The sequence below is a fragment of the Amphimedon queenslandica genome, unplaced genomic scaffold (genome assembly GCF_000090795.2).
Source record: "Amphimedon queenslandica unplaced genomic scaffold, v1.1 AMPQUscaffold_9526, whole genome shotgun sequence".
Taxonomy (NCBI): Eukaryota; Metazoa; Porifera; class Demospongiae; order Haplosclerida; family Niphatidae; genus Amphimedon; species Amphimedon queenslandica.
Window position 1 is genome coordinate 1 of NW_003550202.1, and position 1309 is coordinate 1309.

Here is a 1309-nt window from a genome sequence, read left to right on the forward strand (position 1 = left end):
AAGAATACTATCTGTTCAATTATAATTTTCCTTTATGTTGAAGGAGTAGCAACCCACGTGATCCACCAAGTGTCGTTGTTGTTAGAAATACAGAGTCGAATCTCATCGAGAGCTGGATCACTTTGAGAGGATAAATGAAGGACAAAATGAATTGTATTTAACTATTTATTTTTGGTTGGTTAGGTGTCTTTTTGTATTTTTTTTTTATATTTAATTATTATAATAATGTAAATAAGAGAGAAATTAGGAATGAAGAAAAGTGAATGACAAAAGTTATACACATGTAACAGAAAATAGTTCAATAGACTATAGTGTGTTCTGATTATTGAGTGTAGCTGTTCACTCTATCAACTAGTTCCTGATACTGGTCCTGAGCCATTGGACTAACCTATTGGAATGGGAGAAAAAAACAATTAAATATCATGTAGATATAAAATTTTTATATACATGATATTTAACTGTTTTTTAAAAGGATGCAAAAAGAAAGAAAAAATATAATTCTAAAGAAAAAACTAAGTCTTGTCCTCACCTACACAAAGCATGAATATAAAATTATAAAAATAAAAATATAATACAAAAAGAAAGATATATGTACATATACATATTATGGCCTACTGTGATACTATTACAGAATTCTTCTCTTTACCTGATCAGTTGCAGGTCTCATTTCATCCAGTGTCTCCTGGACAATCTCTCTTTTTATTTTATTGGAGCCGACCCAGAGAAACCTGCACAAATAGAGCAGACACATCTCCGAGTGTCTAGCACAAGGCAGGAAGAACTCTCTGATTATCGCTAGCAATGTGGCTTCTCTAATTGTCCCCAAGTAAGAGCTAACGCCAACTACAACCGAATTCATGTATCCATCGGGAAATATATCAGTTTCTGATTCTGTGTATGAAGAAGCAATGGCTGGAAGGAGAGAGGAGAGAGTTTTAAAGTCTTTTTTGTCGATGAGGTAGAGTGAGTAGGATGTAGTGAGTTGCATTGCCCCTGTGGTTGATGTCAGGTGTCTGATGAAAGATGAAGAGAGGGTGTATGTTGGGTAGTCCTGCTTTAGTTTACTGTGGATTAGCCTCAGTGATGACTCTGTCATGAAGGACAGGAGCTCGGGAAGAAATTTTATTATGATATCAATTTCCTACAACAAGAGAAGAATAAAAATGGAGAGTGAAAGTTACTAAACTTCTCACTCTCACTCACCAATGGATCTCCACTGTATGACTTAGTTTCCAAGTAACTGGCTGATTTTAAGCCAATGAACAGCAAACGAAGTAGACTCTCCAAATGACTGCTTTCCTATGACAAA

General features: G+C 34.9%; 1 protein-coding gene across 1 annotated transcript in view; it reads right to left on the bottom strand.

The window, feature by feature from the left end:
* Positions 1-120: 120 nt before the first annotated feature.
* LOC100639424 (negative elongation factor B-like) overlaps positions 121-1309 on the bottom strand; it is a 2184-nt gene continuing 995 nt past the window's right edge. The window contains exons 3-5 of the mRNA XM_003391373.2: positions 1204-1299; positions 647-1141; positions 121-388 (exon numbers count right to left, since the gene is read on the bottom strand). Of these exons, the coding sequence (XP_003391421.1) occupies positions 323-388; positions 647-1141; positions 1204-1299 (657 nt within the window). The 3' untranslated portion in view covers positions 121-322. The remainder of the gene's footprint in view (positions 389-646; positions 1142-1203; positions 1300-1309) is intronic.